This window comes from Clytia hemisphaerica, unplaced genomic scaffold (genome assembly GCF_902728285.1).
Source record: "Clytia hemisphaerica strain Z4C2 unplaced genomic scaffold, Clytia hemisphaerica genome assembly, whole genome shotgun sequence".
NCBI classification, from domain to species: Eukaryota; Metazoa; Cnidaria; class Hydrozoa; order Leptothecata; family Clytiidae; genus Clytia; species Clytia hemisphaerica.
In genome coordinates, this window is record NW_027103770.1 from 902,635 (window position 1) to 924,981 (window position 22,347).

The 22,347-nt window shown below is 36.5% G+C and overlaps 2 protein-coding genes across 2 annotated transcripts; one reads left to right on the top strand and one right to left on the bottom strand.

Moving 5' to 3' along the window:
- Positions 1–1,389: 1,389 nt before the first annotated feature.
- Positions 1,390–22,023, top strand: LOC136805878 (protein FAM221A-like). The gene is made up of 4 exons (XM_067062445.1): positions 1,390–1,616; positions 20,316–20,492; positions 20,939–21,200; positions 21,739–22,023. Exons 1-4 carry the CDS (start codon positions 1,546–1,548, stop codon positions 22,006–22,008), a joined length of 780 nt encoding a protein of 259 aa, XP_066918546.1. The 5' UTR covers positions 1,390–1,545; the 3' UTR covers positions 22,009–22,023.
- Positions 10,319–13,257, bottom strand: LOC136805977 (uncharacterized). Its single transcript, XM_067062562.1, has 2 exons — positions 11,898–13,257; positions 10,319–11,680 (listed from the first exon to the last, which is right to left on the bottom strand). Exons 1-2 carry the CDS (start codon positions 13,255–13,257, stop codon positions 10,605–10,607), a joined length of 2,436 nt encoding a protein of 811 aa, XP_066918663.1. The 3' UTR covers positions 10,319–10,604.
- Positions 22,024–22,347: the final 324 nt, after the last annotated feature.

Here is a 22,347-nt window from a genome sequence, read left to right on the forward strand (position 1 = left end):
TTGATTTGATCATTTGGTGGCTCTCTATTCCGGCAGGAGAATAATTTACCGTCAGCTGAGTAAGAATTATTTTTTACCTTCCTTCGCAGGTGATTTTTCAGTTTCAGTTTCAGTTTATGTCTAATGTTATGGTCTTGATATGCTTGTTCTAAGATGAGTGAGTGAGTGAGATGAGTGAATATAATTGTTTTTAGTTTTCAAGAGAAGCAAATTTAATCTTTCTTCTACAAGATTACACTTTAATATACAGTAATGCCAATTATGCCAGTGTAGACCAAACTCTTCACACAAAAATTACGGGAAACGCATGTTTGGACTTTGTACCCTATGCTGCACTCAAGCACTTAAGCCAAAGTTCCGCAAAGGCGGGACAAAAATCAGTTTTTTGAAGTTTGCAAAAAAACGCCACATAGAAGATCTTTTAAATTCAGTATGTGAATAGAGCAGTAAAAAATACAACTTTTCTATTTTTCCTTTTTTTTGCAAAAGTTCTAGGAATGAAAATAAAGGGATAATGACAATTGAATACTATCCATTGATGACAAGTATTTTTTGGCGTGGGAGTTGAAGCGTTTTTTCTTACGAAGCTTTTTTGTCCACAGGTAGCCATTTTTTATTTTTTTTGAAAAATCCGGCTTTTTCGTGTGCTTCCGTGCAAAGTTGGATCTTTCGGATTCTACTCGTTTTTTTCTAAAACCTTTTTTACACAGTACGGGAAATAGGTCAAGGCAGATAACTACCAAAAGAAATTCTCCAGAGGTTTGTTTTTGTATGACTTTTCTGGGTTCAAAGACGTTCGGTCGCCAACTAGACCGGTCGCCAACTGGGCAGGGGACTCTATATGCATGGCGGATGGAAAGGGAAAGGGAAAAGGTCTATGGGAATTAAAACTATTAAAGTGCACTTATAAAAACAGTCCAACATGTAAACATTCCAACAATTTCAAACAAGGATTTTCAAAGTTATGCTATGATTCAAGTAAAAGGGCGCCCTTGCCCGGGCATTTTTAGTGGTTTTTATAAAAAAGAAGAAAGAAAAAAAAGAAAAGTAACAAACAAAATCTCTGCCTCTGTGACTATTTCTGACCACCATGAATGTATTCACAATTTCATACTTACTGACTGTAAGGAACATTGATTCCAAAAATATTACAGGAAAATTACAAAAAAACTATGGAAAAATTGAACCGAATGCGTTTTGATAAAAAAAATTTTTCGCATAACCAAAAGCGAAAGAAGACGCCATATTTGTTTTGTTTTTGAAAATGACGCATGCGTACTTTGTACAAATTAACAAAAAAATAGCATGTGGGCGGGCTGGAGGTCATGCACTTCCTTCCCGCCTTCCGCCCAATGTAGCCTGAATTCAAATTAGATGAGACTTGCGCGCTCGCGCTCACTAAATGTTTTCTTCAGGTAAGGGGAGTAAATAAATGGCGGCCAAAAAAACAAAAAGCAGTGATTTGTTTTTCTGGTTTTTCAATATAAACAACTAACTTAAAAAGTTCCATCCGCAACCGATAATCGTCAGATTATTTTAACGAAAATGGCTGTCACACATTTGAAGATTGAAAAAAAAGGTGCTGAGAGTATAGATGAATATTTGGAGTATGAAAGGTAAAGATACTGTTTTTGTTTGAGTCTGCCATCTATCTATCTGCCAATCCATCAATTCCAGACGTTACTATAATCCGATAAAATTGATTATCGATTAAAATTGATTGCTAATCGATAATTAATCGATTGATTAAATATCGATTAAAAACGATAATCAATAGTAGGGTGGTGGTCAGAGGAAATTTCAAACTTACTTGCAGAATAATATACCAAACCAAGTTTTTAATGGAAAGCCATAGAGTCATATCACCAGTGCACGAACGGCCCCAGTGCACGAACGAGCGGCTTTGAACTTGAAAAAATCAACAAAAAACAAACTTCTATAGAACTTCCTTTGTGCAGCAGAATCCTCAAACTATTCCTTGCAATCTCTCCAAAAATGAAAATAAACGGAGCACTAGAACAACACCAAACCGATTTTGAACGAGGCCAAGTAAAAAAATCACGAAAATCGGGATTTTTGTAAACATAGCTGATCGCGAGAGAAAATGTTTTTTATAAGAAAATTTGCGCAAGAAGAGTTCTGAAAATGACTTTCCTTTTTTAAAAACCTGTTATCTTCCATCACACAAAATTTCATTGAAACATGTTAGCTCATTAATATTCAAAATCAATAGAAACATATCACTAGTAGTTGATATAAAAAAGGTTCCAGTCTGCGAACGATCCGAACACCATATTCAAAATGAAGACATTGCAACGTCAAAACATTCGAAAGCGCTGGCGATCTCGATTAAAAAAGAAGACACTACATTGCCGCGCTTTTCGATGAGCAAAACTTGAAAAAGAAAAACAAAAAAAATGGACGACAAGAAAATATTTACAAAAATAAACAGGTTAGTAAGACGCTAAAGTTCTTATAAAAAAGACGCTTTTTTGGTGAAAAAGCGCATGGTTTTGAAAAGTTCAAATACCCCTGTATCATCTCGGAAGAGAGTTAAAGTATTACCTGCGAGCAGAGCTCTATTTTTTTCTTTCAAAAGATTGTTCGCGCACTGGTTCCTCGTTCGCGGACTGGGTCCGAATAGCGCTCGCTTCTACGGCTTATTATTCCAAGAAGACGCTTTCAAACAAAGTGATAACAAATTGAAAGAAGGACTTCAACCTTGTCTACAAGATGGTCAAAAAGGATTTATGTAAAAACTAAAAGTAAGCGAAAAAAGTGAAAAATAAGTTTGCCGTTCGTGCACTGGGTACCCCCCTCTAACCATCAGAAGAAAAATGAGGAAGAAATAAGAGATATACTCTATTTAAGAGTAGGTCTCTTAAGTAGGAGATTTCTTTCTCTTAACTAGGAGACTTTTCTTTCTTCGTTAATTTTTGGCCTGCTCATCATTTTGCGCAAGTTTCGAACTTCATAGATCGACTCAGCACGTTTTTTTCTCCCTTCTAGCAAAATTTGGTTGAGTTCTGCTTTTGTTTTGTGGACCTAGGACGGTTAGGGTCTATCAATCTAAAGGCCGATCTACATCATGAGAATTTCGTGAAAAGTAATAATAATATAGATCGGGCCATATTTAAGAAACATGTTTAAGCGCGGTCAAAAGGCGGGTCAAACAGAAAGTGAGTCGCTCTTGTCTCTCCTAAATAAGGGGGTTTGAGAAAAAACACGTTTTGAAGGTCGAGGGTGTTTCTTCATTATTTTAAAAATTATGTCAACACATGCAAATGAGGCTATTTATGGTTTTTTGAAGTTTGAAAAAGAATTAAAAGGTATTTTATTTTGGTTTTTGGGTCATCGGAATCACGGAAACGTGATCTTTCATGTGATCTTATTTTCATATTGCGCAAATAGTCTGCTCTGAAGTAAATTTGTGAAACGTACAGAATTCTCCTAGTTTAGGTAACGTTCTCTTAAATAAGAGACTGAAAATCTCCTAAATAAGGTAATCCTCTAACTTGGGTATTCTCTTATTTAGAGCATAATCCTCGACTGAAAAGCGAAAGTGTTTTATGAAAAATTCCGCGCGGGAGGTTTGGTGCGAGTTTTACTTTCCGTAGATGTAGCTGAAACGGGGGTAATTACACCATAATCTTTCCCTTAGCGCTTGCCACCAGAAACAGCTTGGTTCTTACTTTTTTCACATTTGGAAAGAAAAGACATTGTTCTTTCTAAAAAATTCACGTTCGATAAAAAAATTTGATTTTTTCAATGAAAAAAACGCATTTTAAGTACATAATTTGACTTCCTGAAAAATATACGTTGCTCCAACCAACAAACGTGGTACGGCTCAAAAGCTAAACTATTGTGAGAAACGATGCAAAAAATTCCAGGTCGATAGCTGTTTCGGGTGGCTAGCGCTTTGGATTTTAGAACCCCCGGATAAAAAATTTTGCCGTGCCGCGCACAAGAAGTTTAAAAAAACTCACCCGCGAGTACTCATTTTCAAATTTTGAAGGAAAATGAAGACATGATCATGATGTGCTGATTTTTTCTGCAAAAGAAAGCTGAATAAATTCTCTACACTTTGGAAAAAATACTTATGTTAAAAGAGGTTTCCTTCCTTGAGGTATGTAAGCTTGAATATTTTTTTCTCGAAAATCTATGTTTTGTTACTGCCGCACGCGTAAGTCCCGACCTCCCTATCAATAGCTAATCGATGCTCACAATTTTTTAGCATCAATCACTCAATACAATATAAATTATCGACATACAGTCCAATCAACTGCTCTAATCTAACTTGGGTGGGACGATTGGTCGAAAAATGGGACTGTTTTGATATCTGGCCTGTATTTTCACTTACTGTTAAATCTCTTTGACAACAGATTTGTTTTGATAACTCCACCAAGTTTATCAATCATACTTTCTGGCATACCTATGCTATAACATTTCACAATAACTTTCTTTGATAAGTGCGCCCTTTATAACTTTTTTGTTTTCATTCAAAATGACCATCGTCGCCGATTGGAGAATTAGAGTACGCGGGCCGCCTAACTGCCTATCGCCCAATCAGTTACCGTGAGTGGTCCTAAATCCGACAACCCTGCCTAATTCCGACACCCCAAATAACTGTTATGAAAAAAAATCTATGTTTACAAATATTCCTTCTCCAAGTTGAACGATAAACTATTGCAAGGATCCTTGAAACAAAACATATAACAAGATGGCTATAATGTCAAGATGTCAATTAATGTGATAAAAAAGTGTGAGTTGTAAAAATAATTACCTCTATTATTCTGAATCTGTTGCTCGTGTTTAAAACATTAACAATTTATGTAATGAAAAATTATGTTTTGTATAAGAAGCACAATTATTGTAATTTGGTTCAAAATCAATGTGTATCAAATCTCTCAGTTTAGTTGATACTTTGGTATCTTCATTGCGTCAAAGCGCAAAGTTTGTTTTTATTTTAGTTTGTATCTTTGAAAGACCCCATCGGATTTAGGCAGGGCTGTCGGATTTGGGACCACTCACGGTAGTCACACTAGGAAATCTAGCTTTCAGAAAAAACAACATCAGTCATCTACAGGATGTATTTGAACAACAAGGATGAGAGTTACCTGAATCAAGTTCGCAAGACAATTAATTAAAACTTGAAAGTTTGAAACAAAATAAAACGTGCAGCAGCCAAAATCAACCAACCAAAGTTTGTAATTCAATTCCCGAGACAGCGCTTTGATTTTTAAGGCCTTATTTATACACTAAAGTAAAAACAATTCCGCACATGTAAATGGGTCAGTGTTTGAGGTCCGGCAAAATTTCCGGGAAATAGCCTATCCGGCAGTGCGCGTATCTAGGTGGGCTCCGCCTCCCGTATATCTTTTTCTTGGGAAGTTGATCTTCGAATTAGTTCTCAAGGTTGGCTTGGTTCAAATTGTTTCATCTATTCCTCAAATTTTAGGCAATTTCTCATAGTTTTTGAGAATGTTAATTTCATTAAAAAGCGCCGGGTTATTTTTTCATGAATCCCTTTAGAAGTTTTGCAGCGCATTTTTTTGCTTGAGAGTCAGGTAAACGATAAAGCGCTTTTGCAGCATTAATCTTTGATAGGTATTTTGGCGGGACGCTAGTGTGACCAACTGCCAATGGGAATTAACAAATACAGTTAGGGAAACCATCCAGGATCCTGTCATTCTATAAGCCAGCAAAAACTAAATGACACTTGTAAACTTAAGTTTCTTACCATTTTCCATAAAAAACAATCGAAAACACTATTACTTCCCAAAGCCGGAGACCAGAGCAAATGAGAGCCCTTTTGGATCTATTGTTAACTCATTTAAAATGGTGGACAGAGATACGGAACGCAAAAACGCCCAATATGATCAGCCAACAGAAGGTGAGTTTGTTGCCGCGCGAGTTACGTCATGCACTCCACCGTAGCGAAAGCACAAATGACATTTCACAATTCTAAGAATATCTTATGTGCTTAATTCTATTTGACTTTGAGAGCTTCATTGAAGATGAAGAAGTAGAAATTGTCGGATTTAGGACCACTCACGGTAACGAGTGTGTAACTTGCCGTGTGAGTGACGTCAAACGCTCCATCGTTTTGCCACTAATTTTTAGTCTTCTTCGTTCCAAACATTTGCGTGTGTTCCACCACGGATTTTTTTCATATTTCAATTTAAAAGCCTACTCGGTGCGAAAGAGAAATCGTGTATTTTTAAATACATCGTTCATTAACTCAAACCAAATGACTTTGGAGGCAGTTACATCAATATGCCAAAAACATTTTGTTCAACCACCTTCACTTCAAGATAGGCCACCATAGAATGAACTTCCTTTTATAGGATGAACCATATTCCTGTGGCTTTCAGCCTTGCACTCCAGAGGCTAATCAATTTTAATGACTTTTTTGACTAATGACCAAGTCAAAAATTTTTTATATTTTTTATATTTGAGTATTAATAAGGCATGCATTCAAATAATAAAGGTTTAAACTTTTTCTCTGGGCTAGTTAGTAAAATATCTCAAATAGGCTCTGTGATGGAGTGCAAGGCTGAAAGCCACATGAATATGGTTCATCCTATAAAAGGAAGTTCATTCTATGGTGGCCTACCTTGAAGTGAAGGTGGTTGAACAAAATGTTTTTGGCATATTGATGTAACTGGGAGGTTTGGTGAAATGGTGGTAGAATCGGCGTTCCATGTTTTGTCAGGTAGTCCCATTTGCACGCGAGGAATCTTTAAGTAAGGCTTTTAATCGTGAACCAAAAATAATAAAGTAGGGGTAGGGGGTAAAAGTTGGTATCTTCAGATCTTCTTCGCCTGGTGCTTTTTCTGTTCCATATAATGATAGAAGACATTTAAAAAAAAAATTTCAATTTTATGCATTTTTGACGAATTCCAGCCCAAAAAACTGCCCGGGGGGCTTTTTACCGCTTTTACAGCTTTTTTGAGGTTTATTCTTCATATCTCTTCCAAAACTTGCTCAAATTCAAGATGTAGTGTTTTTTTATGAAAATTTAACCTATTGTGAGGCATTCTGCGTCATTTTTAAGGTCAGAAGTCAAAAATTGGCCGAACCCCCCTGGGGGTACTGATTCGCACTACAGGCAAAAATTGGAAAAGATGACATTTTAAGGCATTTTAAGGCCTGTAAATATGTCAAAACAATTGCAAAATCTTATTTTTTTCACTTGCTGTACTAAATTTTATGAAGAAACAACAAAATAATCATATTGGATTGAAAATTGTGCCCGTTGGAGCCCTAAACGAGCTGTTTTAATCCAATTTTGGGTAGCAAAATAATTTTTAAGGCCAATTTTGCAAGTTCATAAACTTTAAACTAATTGATTCACACGTCTGAAGTTTTCAGAGATGGAAGTCTTCAATAAAGTCTTTCAGAAAAATGAATTTCAAGATTTTCACTTTTTTCAAATAATCATAATGGCATCTTCAAAAATCGCTTTTTAGAAGAAAAAAAATCATATTTATCAAAAAGTAGCATTTTTTAAGGCAAGCTTCTACAAACTGAGTTTAAATGCTGATTGAAATTTTTTTTGCAGTGATAGTACTCTGGAGATACTCCAGGGAAATCAAAATCATTTGGGTCTGGGATGCGTCTATGTCCCCCATTATGGAAATAAAATCCCTGGTAAGAGCCATTTTTCAGGCAAAAATCCAAATTTGGACTGAAAAAATCTCTAAAATGACAATAGACATGGGCCCGAATTTTCTTGCAGTGATAGTATTCTGGAAATGCTCCAGGGAAATCAAAATCACCTAAACCCAAATGGTGTATTTCCAAAAGACTATCACTGCAAAAAGATTTTAGGTTCATGTCAATTGCCATATTAGAGCAGTTGTTAAGTCAAAATGGGATTTTTGCTTGAAATGTTGCAATTTAGCCAGTTTTAGCACAGATTTCAATTCCATAATGGCAGATATACCCAAATCTTAAACCCAAATGATTTTGATTTTCCTGGAGTATTTCCAGAAGACTATCACTGCAAAAAAATTTTAGGTTCATGTCTATTGCCATTTTTAAGATTTTTCCAGTCAAAAATTGGATTTTTGATTAAAATATTGCATTTTAACAAGAATTTCAATTCCAAAATGGTGGATATACCCAAATCCCAAGCCCAGATGACTATGATTTTCCTGCAGATTTTTCGGTAAGTACTGCCCCCCGGGCAGTTTTTTGGGTTGGAGTTCGTCAAAAATGCATAAAATTGAAAAAAAATTTTTTTGGATGTCTTCTATCATTATATGGAACAGAAAAAACACCAGGCGAAGAAGATCTGAAGATACCCCCCAAAAAAGTTACTCTACCCCCTACCCTAAATAAAGAGAACCCGGTTTTATGAATTTAATGTGATGGCCATACCGGCCATCACGGCAATTGAAATGAAAAATAGGGAATCGTTTGAGTTTGTGTGGCTTCTTAGCGCCTTAGAGCGGGCATTTGTGATAAATAAGGACAGCAAAACCAGGCCGACTAAGCGCACAAATTATTTTTATCACATGACTTTAAGCGTAATAAAGTTGTAAAATTTTAATGATGGACACAAGAAAGTTTGCATGCGTTTCGTGTGTTGTGTAAAATTGCTTATAATTTGGCTTCTTTTTTAATTGAAAGAGTGACAATGTTTACTGAACTTCTAGTTTGATGAATTATACCAAGAATTTCATTCACAGTTTTTTTTTATTATTTTACAGATCCAGTGTTGACTTTAAAAAGGAGGGGGGTCGATATTAGACGATTCTACGGTAGCAAATATAGGAGTGTGATTTTTTTCATACATTGCATGCCTTCGTGCCCTTCGTGCCTTTTGAAAAATGAATTTTGCTTTTTGAAAAAAGGTTTGTGCCTTAGAAAAAAAGAGTTGTGCCTGGTGAAAAAAGAGTTGTGCCTTTGCAAAAAAAGTTTGTGCCTTTGAAAAAAAAGTTTTTGTAGAATTTTTCATCCATTCGCACAGAAAAAATCTCTCATTCTAGATTCCTCCTAATTTTATCCTTAAATTGCAGTTGTTCAACTCATCCAATTAAAGGCGGACTAAAAAATTTGGAACATTTTTCATACTATCTCTTTTTCTCATAATTAATTATTTGAAATATTCATTTAAAAAACTTTATCATCAACATGAAAAATATGAGCAATCTTTTATGCTGTATTTTATATTGTACGGAGCAAATACAAGACTGTGTTCAAAAAGGAGTCTGGTAAGCAAGAGATCGTATTTTTTTACACTTTTATGATTAGAAATGTTTAAGTAGTAAGTCTGCGACCGCAGTCGGAGGTGACCCGAAGGCTCCTCTTTCGATAGCTATCTACCCGAAGGTAGGGGAGGGTGCCACTCTTTCTCCCTGGATTTCTCCACTTACCCTTGATCCTTCTCTTAATTGCTGAGCATCAAGCAGAGAGGCATCAAGTACCATTTTGGGAATCTTTGGTATGACCCGGCTGGGGGTTGAACCCACAACCTTGCGAACCGTAGCCGGATGTTCTACCACTGTACTACGGTACAGTTTACTTTTCACTTGCAATCCATAACAAATTATCAAAAGAATATTTTTATCTTTTAATGAACATTCGATTCTTTTTTCGAATTTTTTGATGTTGATTTCATCGATGTAAAAAAGATTGCTGAGAGAGAAGAACATAACAAACAAAAAGAGTCATATGAGAGAGAAAATATAGAAAAGTTTGTTGCTATTTTTCAAGTTGACGATAAACCAGTTATCACACTCTTTAAGGCTAAGGGGACACAAGAAGTGTTTTTCGCGTTGGTGCAACAATGCACCATGCTCCATCCCACCAGCACAAACAAAAAAGTGAATGTCTCATGGTTTCTTTTTTTTGTTTCATGGGACAAAAAGTGAGGGAAATACTCATAAGACTGATTTTTTCCCTGGGACAATGGAGCAAAGCCAAGCCTTTAAGGTGTGAAATTGGGCTTGTTGACGGTTGAACTTTGAATATAACAAGATGCTCCAATTCTAAACGATGCGTGATTATGGGCTTTCAGAATTACTTTTATCGCATAAAAGGTTCTTTTTTGCGAGTTATCAACAAAAGAAAGGAAGGTGTCAATTAACCTTATGACATACCTTAACTTGAATAAGACACGAAAAGGTCGAAATTCTCAGAAAAGAAAATTGTGTTATCTTTTAAATATGATTAAATATTGAACACACCCGAGGTAGCTTCAAAAAGATTTTATTCAAATACACGTTTTTTATAAGATCAAATAATATAAGCATCGACGACCAAAATGTTAAGAACAAGTTGAGAACATTTTTTAAAGGCTTTGTGGACTTGGTCAATTTTTTATAAAACTCAAAAAGTTAAGAACAATCGAAGACTTAAAAAATGTTGGATGTTCTTATAAAAATAACGTGTATGCTAAAAAATATTGTTCCAATAAAAGATGTAGCCACTCTTGCCTCTACTGCTAAATATATTGGGACATACATTCGATTCAGTTCATCACTTCACTGAAAAGTTCGATTTTTCGTTAGTTTTTTAGGAACGTTTTTGGTAATTAATTTTTATACGAATAATAATTAAATAATACTTCAAGTGTTTTATAACTAACATATTCACTATCTCATCTCGATTCTTTGATTGACGTCTTGTCTCATACCTTTCAAACACTTATAGCGGAAATACGCTCTTGTGTTTTGTTCCGGATGAAACAGAATACGGTAAGTCTTTAGTCCGTACATGAGGAATGTAATGACCATGGTATTGGCCAAAATCGCGAGACATTGTGAAATTTCCTTCTCGATTGGCCTTTGAAAAGGAACGATGATGAAGCAAACAACAAATGAAGTGGTCAATATGAGTGTGGTAAACATCAAAACAACACCGTCATTCATGACACTCGGAAGATGTCGTCCTCGAAAAGCTTGTATCGTGCACATTAGTTGGATTACTGCAATTGCGATCATTATAACATTGCTGTGAAAATAGGTATTGCATACATACTCTCTTGTCATTCCCTGAGGATCTTCGAATTCAAGAATGGTTACTTGTTGTTGATAAAGGCAAACTAAGAATACAGCGTTGACGGAGACTAGAAAAATGACAACGGTCAAAATCTGAGTCATTACTGTGCGTTTGGCTTCCCCAGCTCTAAGTTTTACCTTGCAAAGAAATGCCTGTAGCAGCTTTTGTGACTTGGTGAAAACAATACCAATGTTGAGGGTGTATAAGGTGGTGAAAACTAATGGTTTCGAAATGCAAATATGATTCATAAAGTATAAAAAGGGGACGATGATCATTGTAACTGCCTGAATAGATATATGCAAAGTTGAAACTTTGAAATCTGAAGTCGTAACAATAGGTGTGTTTCTTTTGATTATGAAGGTTACCAAAGTTAGTATGGCAGTCAATGATCCAACCAGTGAGATAACTCCGATGATGTAGAATTCTTTTGACTGATAGCTGACGAAAACATTTGTGTAAGGATCCACACACGCCGTTCTTTTTCCGTTGGCTATCGAAAGTCGTCCTTCACATGGATAACATAAATGGTTTCCAAAGTCGGGTTTGTGATGGTTCTTCTGGCAACGAACGCATATCCAAGAGAAACCATGTTCGATTTTCTCATACGATCTGTAGAAACCAGGTGCACAATTTAAAGCTGAACAGTGACTGGTTTCCACCTCAGGTATTCCTATAACATTAGAAATCAAATCTTTATACTCTTAAGACATTCCGAGACCTCTCCTCTAACTTTCAGGCGATTTACTTTAAAAATAAATCATAAATAACAATCTCATTAAAGCGCAGTTTCATTAAATAAGCGGGATTTCTGTATTAGTTGGAATAAATTTCTATGAAAAACCCAGATGTAGAAAGTACAGAATAAAAACAAAAAATAGTCTCGTCACCTTTCCAACAGAGAGCATTCACTGTGTTGTTTTGGTTATAAGTACATTGGTTTGCATCATGGTACTTAGACCGATCTCTCATTAAAACGTATTCATAAGATTCTATCCTTTCAGCATTTTTCTGACAGCCACACCCAGAAGTATGGCTTAATGGTATCCTTGTGTCTGACATTGTAACAGGTACATACAACAAATTTTGTTGTGATTTAACTTGGTTTCGAACGATTTTCAACATATCTACCATGAAAGCTGCTCTTTCCCGAATTGTATTTCGAATGCACTCGTAGTTAAGAGAACAACTGCATTCATCAAATCTTTGGAAATCGAAAATCCAGGAATGAAATAGCGATTGTAGCAACGAATATCGTTGACTAACCTGAGTAGTTTTGTTAATGTGTAAGTATAAACTTTTAAACATTGGCAAGTAGAGTCCCGAGGAGCGTTCCATCAGAGAAAAAATAGCAAAATCTACAGTTATGAATGAAGATCTGATATTTTTAAAGCAATCAAAGTTTTCTGGATTATCCGTACTACATTTCATACTATTCCCAAACCCTTCAACCAATATCGGAATTGTCAAATTTTCCTTTTCCATTAATATCTCTAATTGTTTGACAATTGAAATTTGTCCATATTTATCACCCATAGTAAGCACTGCTGGTTTGTTTTCCTTGAACCATTTTGGAGAGAAGTAATCTTCCTGATTTATATTCCAAGACTTGTCAATTTCTTTCCAATGTACACAAAGTTTTGATTGTAGGGCTTTATTTTTCAAAATTTCAAAAAGAGGGCTCATCATGAACGGTTGAACTTTGAGTATAACGAGATGCTCCAATTCTAAACGATGCGTGATTATATAATGGAGAATAGTAGCGTAAATGTCATACAGCTCATGGTCAATAGAAGAATTGTAAGAGACGTATCTTCCTGTAAACCTGATGTCATCATGAAAACTAGCGTCCAGATAATTCATCATCTCTGCTGGTCCTTCTGCGTAAATTGCAACGACTGATGATAAGCTGTATGATTTGTTCAGCTTTTCAGACCACGTATTGTAGTGAAGTGATTCATTCAAGTATATAGATTCAACGATTTTTGGAAGATTATTAAAATCATCACAAACATCTATTGAAATGTATTTACTGTTGAGATAGTAGGATTTATATTCCCACATGAACTTGATACTTTTGTCTAAAGCTTCACTAAGGTGATGAAGTTCTGTTCGGTTTGTTTCATTATAGCATGCAGAATAAATACCAATCACATACCATTGATATTGATCATCTTCATCATTGTCGCATTGTAACCGTGGTTTGATGGCAGGGAAAACAAATAATATCAAAATCATAAAACTGTTCATGTTGGTTTATATTCGTTTTTTCGTCGAATTGTGTCGTGATATCTAAAATTCAGCCTCAATTTTTTCCAAACAAAGTAACGATTAATAAATTATTCTTCTTTTTCGAATTCACACGTTCTTTGTTAAATAGTAAAAAAACAAGAATTCTGGAAATTCTTGGGAACTCTGAGACAACAGCTTTAACACCTGGCTCTTCATTTTTTTATTAACATTTACTAAAATATATATTATACCAGGACCCCTGTAATATATACATTATTCACAGTTATAAAAAGAAAAATATTTACATTTTTTTTCGTTTTTACTAAATAAATTAATATAGATTAATCAAAATTATAATTATTTCTCTTTAGTTTATGAAAAAAGTGTGTAGCTGAGCTGTTATTCTCAAATTTTGCCAGGAGGTTGATTCAAGGGATTCGAGTATGAAAGTTGGATTTCGTGCAGTTTTGTGACAAAAAATTATCTTATTGCCTTTCGAAAAAGCAGTTGATGATACGTCGTGGTTTTGATTTATGTTTAAAATTTCATTTTCATCTATAATTGAGCGCGAAAATTAGCGCTGTTTTCTGATAAAACCCCCGTCTAAAAAATGATTTGACGTTCGGCTCGAAGAAGCCCCTACAGTGACTTTTTGAAATTTCTAACAATTTTTTCTATTTTTAGATCAACATAATAATGAAGTATCATCATACAAAATTTCAACAATGTATCATTTATACTTTTTGAAATATTTCAATTTGAATATTTTTTGACATTTTCAAAAAGTTTGTTAACAACCACCTTAAAACACGTAGAACTAGGAAATAGAATTCAAAGTTAAATAAAAAATTGAAATCACGACACAAACAAATATAGTGAAACTGAATTGCAATCCTCTCAAAATAGCACAACCTAGCGGGTCATGCCAGCCCCAAAAGCATAAGCAAAAGCAATGGGAAAAACGGTGAAAAAATTAAAACCAGAACTATGAGAAGATTTCAAAATATTGTTATTTAACAAATCGGTTTCATCAAACCTTATCTCTTTTGAAATAAATTTGGAACATTCTCCACCCGTTCCACCAGTCGCAGCAAAAACTAACGGGGTGAAGGTACCATGTTCAATTTCGAGCACACGTTCGCTGTAGGTTCTTTTCTTCTCGCGCTCGTTTGATTCGAAGCAGTTTTTTAGGTTCTGACTGACGTGTCGAAAAATGCAGATTGAGCCGTCTGCCACAGAAACCAAACGAGCTTCATTTCCAGTAATTGCAGTAACCTCGTTGAGTCTTTCACCAGTTAAAGGTCTCTTGCAAACCTGACTAGACTAGAAAAGACTTGAAACAAGGTGTTTGCACTTTTATTTTCTATACACCAAGGCTCTCATATTTTAGGAATAATGATTAAAAACTAAATCTCTTTTGACATGAGTCAAATTCAAGTAAATCTCTAAACTTTTAGATATATCACGTCCTCGTCAATCAATTAGTACTCTGCCTCCGATTGATTGACTTTGCCATACCGTTTTACGCAGAAAAAAGGAAGGTTGTTCGTTTGAGAATCACTACAATACAGCTCACAAAATTACCACATTTGATTGGCTGCCCTATTATGCTAAAACCCAATCAAATAGGAATTAAATAGCACCCAACTAAAATGAAAATTAAGACATATTCATTTTAACAAAGGTTTTAAGTTTTTGAATCACATGTTTTTATAAGCATTGCGCTTATAACCATATGATATGACAAGACAAGGCAAAAATTTAAGCATATAATAAGCATTATCCTGAGCCTACGGAAAATGTATTTACCTGATTTTGGATGTTTTTTGCGATTTTACGGATTTTTCGAGTTTCCCTAAAATTTTTGATTATTTGGTTAAACTAGCTAACAAACACTAAATTCTTTGATCATTTTTATTTTTCTCCTTCTTCATCTATCTTCAATAATGAAAGACTCAAAGTCTACTGAAGTTAAGCACATAAGATATTCTCATAATTATTGATATTCACTGTGTGAAGGGGGTGTATAAAGATACAATTGAGACATCAGGTAAAGGTTCTTCTTCATAAAGTAAGAATCAATGATTGATATTCTTGAAATTTCTCAAGAAACAGTAATAAAACAGATCAAACAGCTTTACGCCAATAAATCGTTTGGACCTGATGAGCTACATCCGTCAAGGCTGAAAGAACTGATTGACTTTGTAGCAGATCCATTGAATATCATTATGAACAAGACATTAGACAGTACAGACTAAAACTCCTATATCAAGACCCGGGGGGGGCAGCTGGGCAAAAGGACCGACGGGTATGTGCGGGCACTAAGGGTGTCTTTTTCAAGGCACCTCAAATGCACTGTAAGGGTCGGAAAAACTAGAGATGCACTGTAAGGGTAGAAATTTCAGAAAATTCTTGAAAAATCTAGATATTTTGACCAAAAATGCTAGAATTTTGACCATTTTTTGCACGAAAGGGATCGAAAATTTGGGGGAAAATGCACTCTAAGGGTATGATTTTCACTGATTTTTGCTGCACTGTAAGGGTGCAATTTTAAAAGCCAATTTTTGGCCCGCACATACCGTCAGTCCGCAAACCCAGTGCCCCCCCCCCCGGGTATCAAGATTATGGGATTTGGCAGGATTTGGAGTTTTCAAAATTAAAATATTTAAGATTTAAAGTTGTTCTTCTTTTATTCAATGATTTTTTACTGCACTTTGTTGACAATCTAACTTTTGCTTCAAATTCCCGCTTTTTTCAGATAATTGAAGTTGAGAAAAAGCCTAAGCCTTAGGATCACGGATTGAAACAAATATTTAAAGGCTGAGATTTTACAGCCGCCCGCGGTGCAAGGCACTGGGCCAAGGAGGGGCCTTGTAAAATGCGGCAATTTCATTGGTTGAAAAATTGATAAACAGTTCCGCTAGAGCGCCGGGAAAAAGTCAGTTGAAGAGGCCACGTTCGTTTTTGTTGCAGATTTCTATATAAACTCCCCACAGCGATTATTAGGGATCAATGTTTTGTGTCAGCTTGTCAGCATTGTATTGTTGCAAAGGAAAAGAAAGATATCTGTTTGAAGGGGTCTGAAGACGGCTAAGAAGACTGATTCCAGATTATCATAATCTCCACTATGTGGAACGTTTACAAAAATTCAAGCCTCCGTCTCTTGAGCTTAGAAGACTTTTCTGCATTATGGTTCAAATGTATAAGCATATCCATTTTAGTACGTTGAATTAGAAAGAGTCAACTGTATACCGCACGACGGTTAAAGATGGCGGACGGTCATGCTGTGGAGAAGAAAAGAATCCGGTGAGAACAGAAAACCAAGAAGAGTTTAAAATCTGGAATATCGGAAAGAAATCTTCAAGAAAGCATCGTGATACAACCAAAGTCTTCCGTGTGTCACAAGCAGAACCTGCCTTCTTTTTCGCAAAACATCTATCCCGACACAATCCGAAGTGGTGCTAGACAAGGTCGAAAAACCCTGAAGAAAAGACTACCGCAGTCAAGGTAGCGTGAGTGTGAGGGCGAACGTGTACCTCGAAGAAAAGACGCCCGCAGTCAAAGGTGCAGAGGGTCGGGAAAATCACCACCAAACAACAAGATCATCCCCTTGTCCCAAGCAACGCAGAGCAAACCGGGATCATATTCATGCGATTTTTGTGGGAAAGAATTTCAAAACAAAGGTGGAAGGACAAGACACAGAAACAAATGTATGAAAAAGCAAGAAGACACTCCAGCGTCAACGGCAATCTCTCCAGAAGAAAAAGTGACGTCAGAAAAGACAAACAACGCAAATGAAATATCAAACAAAGAAACAGCTATTCATGACGCCTACGAAAGTTCTGTTCATTGGAGACACAACCTCTTTGAACTCCCAAAAGGCGCTTCTGGAAAACTTTTCATAGACGAGATTTGTCATCTTCTGAACGAATGGACAACTGAATCATCATCAGAACATTGGTCTATCAAAGCTGCAATGCTCCTTCCAAACCTGATCCTCCAAAGGACCGACAAAAATTGCAAAGCTTCTGAAATTAAAGATCACATCAAAAGAAGAATGCAACTTTGGAAAGATGGTAACATTACAAGCCTCCTGAAAGAAGCTAAAAGTATACAGCGGCGTCTACAACAACAAAGCCAATTGATTCGCAAAGATGTGACGAAAACATTCACCAAGCTTATGCTGAAAGGAAAGGTTCAATCAGCTGTACGACTTCTATCAGAATCTTCAAAAGGAGTGCTACCACCAACGGTAGAGACTATCAATGGTTTGAAAGAGAAACATCCAGAGGCAGCTCCACTGAATGACGAAATGTTGCTACTTGGTCCGGTTCGAGAGATTGACGCAATAATCTACGATGGCATCAATTCCGAGCTGATAAGAAGGTGTATTCTGCGCACCAGAGGATCACATGGTCCCTCGAATCTTGATGCCGATGCTTGGAGACGAATGACAAATAACAAAGTCTTTGGTTCATCCGCAAACGATCTTTGCCACGCTGTCGCTTTAATGGCAAGGAAACTTTGTTCAATGGAAACAAAAGATCTCGCATCAACTGAAGCACTATTAGCATGTCGTCTCATTCCACTAGACAAATCACCAGGAATCCGACCCATCGGGATTGGCGAAGTCTTGAGAAGAATTATGGGAAAAGCTGTCTCGTATATTGTCAAGCAAGATGTCATCAAGACTGCTGGATATCAACAACTGTGTGCCGGACAACAAGCTGGAGTCGAGGTTGCAGTCCATACAATACGAGAGTCCTTTGAAGAAGATGACACAGAGGCGTTTATCCAAGTTGATGCAAAGAACGCCTTCAATTCTCTAAATCGGAAAACTACACTTCACAACATAAAGATATTATGTCCCGAATTGGCAACTTATATCCATAACTGTTATTCAAGACCGGCACGTTTATTCATCAATGGTGGAGGAGAAATTTCCTCCAACGAAGGAACTACACAAGGAGACCCGGTTGCCATGTCTATGTACGCACTCGGTCTGACACCGCTTCTAACAACAATTGAAACCAACAATGTCTTACAAGTGGCATTTGCAGATGACATCACTGGGGCAGGCAAGTTGAGAGTCCTCAAGATCTGGTGGGATGCAATTATAAAGCATGGTCCACTCCTTGGATATTTTGTTGAAGAATCAAAGTCTTGGCTAATTGTAAAGGAAGAAAGTTCTGACACTGCAAGAGAGCTTTTCAAAAGCTCGCCGATCAATATAACAACGAGGGGTAGAAGACATCTTGGCACTATCATCAGTGATGAACCAACAAAAGACGCCTTTATGGAGAAGAAAGTCGAGGAGTGGGTATCAGAACTCCACCTTCTTCAAGATATCGCGAAGACTCAACCACATCTTGCCTTCGCTGCGTTTATCCATGGTCTACAACACAAATATGTATATATCATGAGGACGACACCAAACATTAAAGAACACCTTAAACCTCTAGATGAAGCCATCGATGCATTGACCAAGACTCTCTTCCAAGGGCATGAGTTCAACTCTCTGGATCGTAAACTGCTCTCCCTTCCACCAAGATTTGGTGGGATGGGACTTATCATTCCGTCAGAGATGTGCGAACGAGAGTACATAAATTCCATCAAAGTGACTCGTTCTTCAAGAGAAAAGCTAAAAGATCATCAAAAAGTGTATGAGGAAGATGCCAAAGAGCAAATGAAGATCAAAATAGCGATCAGGGCAGACAAACGGAGGGACAACCAAAAACAACTTGATGACATCAAAGAAGAGACTCAATGCCAATTGAAGCTAAAATCGATTGAAGCTTCTACGGAGAATGGTGCTTCCCTTTGGTTGACAGCTCTGCCAATCAAGTCAAATGGATTCTATCTTGAGAAACAAGCCTTCTGGGATGCAATCTTTATTCGTTATAACATCCCGTTGAGGCGTCTACCAACAACATGTGTCTGTGGTTTGGCTTTCGACATCCAACACGCAATGAACTGTCCTCGTGGCGGTTTCATCATCTCCCGACACAACGAGCTTCGTGATCTTACCGCCGAGATCGCAAAAGAAATCAGCAACCATGTTATAGTCGAACCTACACTTACTCCATTGACTGGCGAACGGATGACATACAAGACAGCCATCAAGACGGAAGGATCGAGAACGGATGTCGCAGTCAAAGACTTCTGGGTGAAAGGGCAATTAGCATTTGTCGACATAAGGGTTTTCAACCCATTAGCTAAGAGCCACCTTAACCAGAGTCTTCAGGCTGCACACAAGAAGAACGAGAACGAAAAAAAGAGGTGCTACAATGAAAGAATTCGGACCGTGGAAGGAGGATCGTTCACACCGCTGGTCTTCACCTGTTTCGGAGGAATGAGTCGTGAATGCGATCGTTTCTTTTCGCATGCGGCGACCCGAATCTCGGAGAAGCGCAACATTCCAAAGTCTATGGTAATAAACTCCATACGCGCAAAGTTAAACTTCTCCTTATTACGATCCTGCTTGCTTTGCATAAGAGGTACACGAAGGAATCAACACTCCATCGAGATGGCTGATGTTGATTTCGCCGAAATGGCAAATAACTTAAACCAGAACATTTAATGAAAATTTCTATTAATTTTTATACTTTTTATCATTTATCGCATGAGTATTCCGTGTGTTTTCTTTCAGCCCGGCGTGACCGCAAGGTTATGCTAAAGTCTCTGGGTCGTTTTCTTTGTATGGTTTTGTTTTGTTTTGTTTTTCCTGTCTTACCTGTCATTCCTTTTTTGCAGTCACTTTATAGTTTATTGCATATTTCCATTCTTCATTTTAATCAATGAGTTTTATATATAGTTTTCTACGCTTGTCAAAACAGCAATTCTACCTTCTCTAAAATAAAAAAAAAAAAAAACAAAAAAAAAACTGTATACCACTCCGTCAATTTTTTACCGGAACAAAGATCAATAAAAAATTAGAAGCTCAAAGCCCAAGATAATGTTCATCTCCATTACAACAGTTTTGCACAGAAAGATGGAGCATAATCTTTTACCGGAAAATTTAAGAGATGTATTTTCAGACTTTTTTTTATTTTTTCCTAAATTTTTTTATTGTTCAGAATTGTTGGGGGTGATGACAAAGGAAAACTGTTTACACCATCTCAATATGAAAAATACAAGAAGAAAATGATACCCATCCGTATGAACAATCGTCTTTATGTTTGTTGGGCTTCACTCAAAACTGGCATCGAATGTAAACAAGTTGGCCCAGAAACTAAGTGCTTCTGTCAGCATAGGTAACTAATTCCTTTTTAATTCAATTTTCCAAAAAAAATGTTCATTTTATTATTCAAATATCTTCTGTCTCGAAATTGTGCGAAATTGGACAAATTTTGATTTATAGAATTTTCGATTGGTTTTAGTTTGTTCAGCCGACAGAACTGAAAAAGCCAAAAATCTGGCTGTGACTTTTTTCTCCGATTATATCCTTTGTCTTTTGGCTAGATAAGGAGAATTCCCAAAATTTAGTAAGCTTAGAACAATTTCTTTCTCGAGATTCCTTTAAACCAATCGAAACATTAAACACAGAAAACTGCGCTAGGTCTGCCCTGACGACCTAGCCCGTTGCCGAGGAGCCATCGCCATCATAAAACTCAGAAATATCGGATTCAGACGACTGGTTTTCATCGCTAGATTTCGGGTCTAGTAGAACTTATAAGGATGTTCAACATTATTTCCATAGATACAAACAACACAAGAGTGATTTTGAAGTATTGCCAACCGACAGACCATTCAAATTACCGTGTGAGGAACTCGGTTGCCGTTGCCGTAGCTTCAGCTACATACCACGAAACGGGTCGCAATCCATTCGATGCACGTGCAAGCATACTACTGAAGAACACTCTGTAGTTGGGGCCAAAAAATGTCAGAAAACATCATGTGGTTGCAAGAAGTTTTACAGTCAGTTTACATGTGGATGTGGCGATCCGTGCAGCAATCATCGGGTATTTATTGTAGTAAAACTTATTTAATCCCCTTCCAAACAGTAAAGCCTTCTTTTTAGAAAAACGTATAACACTTTTTTTCGAAGTAACCAGCCATAAAGGGCGTTCGATATCATAGATAAACGGTTTTGGGCCTGTATGATTTATCATCTACAAGACAGTATTTCATAAAATAGTATTGGTAATTTTTATTGAAAACAACAGACTTCAATATCATATATGAGATTTTGGGAAATGTATCTGTTTACGAAAAGAAATTAACAGTGCATCCTGAAATGTATACATAGCTTGGAAACCACCCATTGAAAATCTTGAGAAAAAGACTTGGTTTGAACTAACGAGTCAAAAAATTTCCAGAGAAACTGTCACTTTAAACTTCTTTGTTGTGTTTTGGAACTCTTCAAACGCTCTTAACTTTGGTATGGGTAAAATCTTTCTTATAATTCAGCGTTTGAAGAATATTTTAGTTTAAAAACCAAAAAATTACAATTTTTAAATCCACAATGTACTCTGTTCTTACAAAATTTTCACTTTTAAGATGATAATCGAGACGAAGGAAGAGCGTTTATCACGTGGAAAACCTGTTGGCAGAGATGTTCCGTACAAAGCAATGGGTGGTTTAACAGGATTCAGTTCGTTAGCTGATGGTTACATGCGAATGGATGCCAGCGGTGTTGGTGCTCCGTCAATGGAAATTCTAGAACAGCCAAGCAGTATGTATTTTTCATTTATTTTTATTGGAAGCGTGCGTTTTTATTTGAATCTTTCCTCAAAACAGGGTGTTTGTTTATTTAAGGAGGGCGTTTAAAAGAAAGTATCAGTATGTTTTTTTTAATTTGATTTTCAAATTTCCCTGGACTAAGTTAGAGACATAATAAGATAAAGTACAAATACCTTAAGGGAAGAAATTTAAATTTATAGGTCTTCGCCAAAATGAATTCTCGCCGAATTTAATCTTCTTTCAATTTAGTATCTTATCTATTTCTCCTAAAAACCCTTTTTGGACCTACCTCCGGGTACCCCGGTGGAGGTTCTATAAATTAACCCATGTCCGTTCGTTCGTCCGTCCGTCCGTCCGTCCGTCCGTCCGTCTGTTACCAGCTTTTCTCAGGATTGGCTCATTAGTATTTTCTGATTTTTTGCACAA